This window comes from Pundamilia nyererei, unplaced genomic scaffold, assembly GCF_000239375.1.
Source record: "Pundamilia nyererei isolate P.nyererei 1_Seehausen unplaced genomic scaffold, PunNye1.0 scaffold00113, whole genome shotgun sequence".
Taxonomy (NCBI): domain Eukaryota; kingdom Metazoa; phylum Chordata; class Actinopteri; order Cichliformes; family Cichlidae; genus Pundamilia; species Pundamilia nyererei.
The window spans coordinates 266544-270801 of NW_005187514.1; the positions used below are offsets into that span (position 1 = coordinate 266544).

General features: G+C 40.5%; 1 protein-coding gene across 1 annotated transcript in view; it reads right to left on the minus strand.

The window, feature by feature from the left end:
- Positions 1–502: 502 nt before the first annotated feature.
- The window catches only part of c7a (complement component 7a), a 14276-nt gene continuing 10520 nt past the window's right edge, over positions 503–4258 (minus strand). Inside the window, exons 9-18 of the mRNA XM_005741702.1 lie at positions 3902–4015; positions 3632–3798; positions 3271–3499; positions 2724–2895; positions 2456–2543; positions 1802–1934; positions 1531–1719; positions 1272–1371; positions 984–1168; positions 503–894 (exon numbers count right to left, since the gene is read on the minus strand). Of these exons, the coding sequence (XP_005741759.1) occupies positions 710–894; positions 984–1168; positions 1272–1371; positions 1531–1719; positions 1802–1934; positions 2456–2543; positions 2724–2895; positions 3271–3499; positions 3632–3798; positions 3902–4015 (1562 nt within the window). The 3' untranslated portion in view covers positions 503–709. The remainder of the gene's footprint in view (positions 895–983; positions 1169–1271; positions 1372–1530; positions 1720–1801; positions 1935–2455; positions 2544–2723; positions 2896–3270; positions 3500–3631; positions 3799–3901; positions 4016–4258) is intronic.

Below are 4258 nucleotides of genomic sequence, written 5' to 3' on the forward strand. Positions count from 1 at the left end.
TTTTTTTTTTACCACATCTCACCCAAAAACCATCAATTTGTATGCATTATCCCTTCAAGAATGGCAGCTCAGATGCACTTTTAACACCTTTCCCCCAACTATCAGTCTTTGTGATCAACATCTCAAACCTAGAAAATCATTCTGCTGACCATAAGTATTTCTTGAATTGATGATAAAACATTAAGTAGTTGGTGTCTTCACAGCTATTCACGGACAGGTTCAGACACACATGCAGACATGCATTCACACTGTGCGAGGGCTGCAAGCCAGAGGCAGGAATAGACTGTCAGCAGGGGTTTGCTTCGCAGGATGAGCTTTGTCGGGTTTAGTAAGCACAAGACATCTTTTGTGAGAAGCCCTACACTTTCTCGAGCCTGAAAAACAGATTTCCAAACATTACCTCTCAAACCCAACCAACAGTCCATTATGCTATGTTTGTCTGTGAGAATATTACATATCTCTTGGTCTCAATATTAGTAATACAAAAGAAGAAAGATCAAACATGACTGATGTGCTTTTTATTTATTGTTAATACAGTATTGTTCTATTTTTACGCATGCAAAAAATGTGCCTTTAAAGTGTGCTAAATCTTAGCATAAAAAAAACAAAAAACATTGGCTACACAAAAAAATTTCTGGAATATTTCAAAGTGGGATAATAAAAGAAGACCAATAAGAGAGGTCAGTCAATCAGCTCCTGCCCTGAATGCTCAGGAGGTGCAGGGCTGGATACTGACAACAAACACTTTTTCTCCCTTACATCGCCGAAGTCCTGCTTCACATTCACTCATGGTCTGTGTGGCCGCAGTCTCATCCTCTCCAACACGGACACACACGTTATACCCAGGGTTCGCACAATCTGCAGAGTCCTTACAGCGACAGTCATTGGCTTGATCTGAGAAAATCGTGTGAAGACAAACAGCATGAATTACTACAAACTGCTGTACATTATAATAGATCATTTGTCACTTCACATGTTCATACCATCGCAGTTCTCCCACATGTGGCAGCCGGTGCAACCTGTTGTATCACGCTGTGGCCAAATGCAGGTGCTGTCCTCTGCTGTCATATATTTCTTCCCCATACATTGCAATGCATTCATTTTGCACACATCCAGAAGGACCGATTTTCTACCTACAGCAGCTGTGGCACACAACTTCAAAGATGAACTGGCCGGTGGGCACAAAGCACAAAAAACACAGTAAATCAGTATCATTAGCCAGTTTGCCAAAACTGACATGACCAAATTATTTATTAGCAGAATAGACATACCCACACTCAATAGGCATTTTGCAAACACATTTTCCTCTGGAAGGCTTCTCCCACAGTTTACACTGCACTCCAGGAACAATGCTTGGTTCTGGTGCGCTGTCTGTGGAATACACAGAAATCACTGTTCCACATTGTCTACTGATTCTCTACACTGAATGACTAAATATAGAGCTCATCATATTTCATATTGTTACATAGCAGCCCAGGACAGTCCTTTAGCAGAGAGCTAAAGGATTATAAAGCTTGATGTAAAATTTACCTTGGATGCACCTGACGTCTGCTGGTTTTGGTGAAAAATCCAGACTGGGATTGCAAATAGCCGTGGCTTCGCCTGTTAGCCGTTTACCCGCTGGGCAGGAGAATGTTACTAACTCTCCTATGCCATAGGTCTCCTTTAAAGGAGAGGCTATGACACCATCTGCAAGGAGTCCAATCTGGCAACTTGTAACTTGAAGAAAATGTGTAATTTTACAATGTGACACAGCAATTCATTATTATGATACACTAAATGTTAAACTTTATTTACTCACCTGTGCACAATCCAGGCCGGGCAGACCAGGTTTGATCTGCAGTGCACTCTATGGTGCTGTGACCAACAAGGTAAAAACCTTCAGTGCAGGTGTATTCAACTTTACTACCCACAAGATAAATGTCCTTTGGATCCTGTGACACATGTAATAAAGATAAGATCATCAAGTTCAACTTCTTAGCTTTGATGTGGGTATGTAACTCAGCTCGGTTCAGTTTTATTTATGTTCACAACAAGGGTTGCCTCAAGGCACTTTATAAGACAGTACCACTTGTAGTTCCCCTATGAGGAACAAGTGGCAGCAGGAAGAGCAGCCATTTGCCAAAAATGGTTGGAGGATGAGCACAGAGGAGAACATAGAGACACAAGGACAAAACACATCTCTATTATGGGGAAGAGAAGATATAAAATTCAGCAAAATATTTAAAGATAACTAATAAACTCAGTAACATTGAGGCAGACTCTCTTTCACTTAGATAGGAGATACTAGAGCTTCAGTTTCAAATCTCTTCCCGTAACTCTTTTTCTAACACTGTACTGTGACTTTGTGCAAAACACTGTTCAAGCACTACAAAAGTAGCAGTTAGTCTGGTTAATAAATACTAAATGTTTGTAATCAGTTGTTCCACACCATGGTGAAAATTTCTATTTTTACCAGAATGTAGCCATTGATCAGAGCAGGTGGGGTTCCACACTTCTGACTTGCTGGGAGAGTATAGTCGAAGCACTGAGGCTCCATAGTTCTGTAGAAAAAGTATGTGTTGCATAACTACATATTGATGAAAATCAGTTTGACACTTTCTCTTACTGGAAACTCAATGCAATGAACACAGTGCTTGTTACAAATATGTCACTAAATTCACGCAGCACAAACAAACAAACAAAAAACTCATAAAACCCACAAAACAAACTTAAGCTCTCACCTTAAGTATTGCAGCTCTTCATCTTCGCAGTCGGACGTCTCAGCTGGTTCTCCGATACAGTGCTGTCCCCCATTCTGAGGGTAGGGGTTAGAGCAGGAACGACTACGAGACCTTCGGCCCCCAGAGCACGATGACCAGGCAGACCAACAGGTCCAGCTACCATGGATCACTCCTTAATGACCAGAAATGGAAAATAAGAAATAGAAAGAAATTAAGGACAATAATAAAGTCTGTCTGATATTAGCCTCGATTAAATCCTACCCCCACCCATGATAGTAACTTAACCCAATTTAACAGTTTGTTAATTTCCTTGTTTTCATCCTGAAAGTAAGCCTGACACCAATCTCACATCTGCCAGCCCCACAGGGCTATTTTGGCATTTCTAAGCATAATCACAACACAAAAACTAAAAGCTAAAAGGAAAAAGAACACTTGTTTTTTTAAAGGGGGTTTTCACTGCAATGTGCCCCTTTTAGACTTTAAAAGTAACATTGGTGAGCTTAAAAAACTACAGTAATAAAGATCCTGTATGAAAGACAATACACACCCTGCTGCCCTTCTGCTTCAGTTCCTTGCTCACAGGCTGGTCCTGACGTGTTAGGCTTGCAGATGCACTTACATTCATCTCCATCCATGACAACCATTCCATTGTTCCTGCATGGCCGGCAGTGGCAGGGGGCACTTTCAGCAAGGTACTGATCTATAGCCCTGCGAAGGTAGAGCTTCTTCAAACCAGGACACTGAACCTCCTTCACCAGCTCTGACAGCGGCCGCAGCTGGAGAAACAATAGTAAAATAAAAGCGATGCAAGGTTGCATTAAGTGATAAGATGAAATCCATATAAGATTCATTAAACATTATGATCTTGCTTTTTAACATACAAACAGCTTATTTTACGTTCTCTTTACCTTTTGTTTTATGACCTTTGGAAACGACCTAACAGACTCTGCCCAGTTTGAGTACATTTCCCAGTTTCTCTCTGGATTATCTAGGTTCATCATATTCAGCGCTGCAATATGTGAGACACCTCCTCCCTCTACATCCACTTTTTTGAGATTATTGCTCCTCCTGGTTCCTATTTTTAAAGGTTTGAAGAGATAGTGGATGGCAGAAAAACTTATAGAGGTAAAGTGCTTTTATAGGTACTGGTATATGTAAAATTATCATCCAAATTGTACCTCTGCCTGATGAGTGAGTGCTCTGGCCTCGCTTACAGTTCACTATGGTGATGGGGAATATGAGAATCCAGCGTTTAGTCCTTGAACATTCGTCATACTGCTCACTTTCGCTGACTTGAAAACAAAGGAAAACGTAAAGTCAGTGTCAGAAAAGTGAGGCAGGACTAAAGAAGGGCTTTTTGGCAGCATTTTTATCAGCCAGATGTTTTACTTGGCATTGGAAAAATACTACCACTACAGCTGTGTGATATAGTTAAATCCAGCTGCAATTACAACTTGGATTTTTTTAAAAATAATATCGGACCACCTTATGTTATAAGGAAAATACATATTAATACATACATACATACATACATA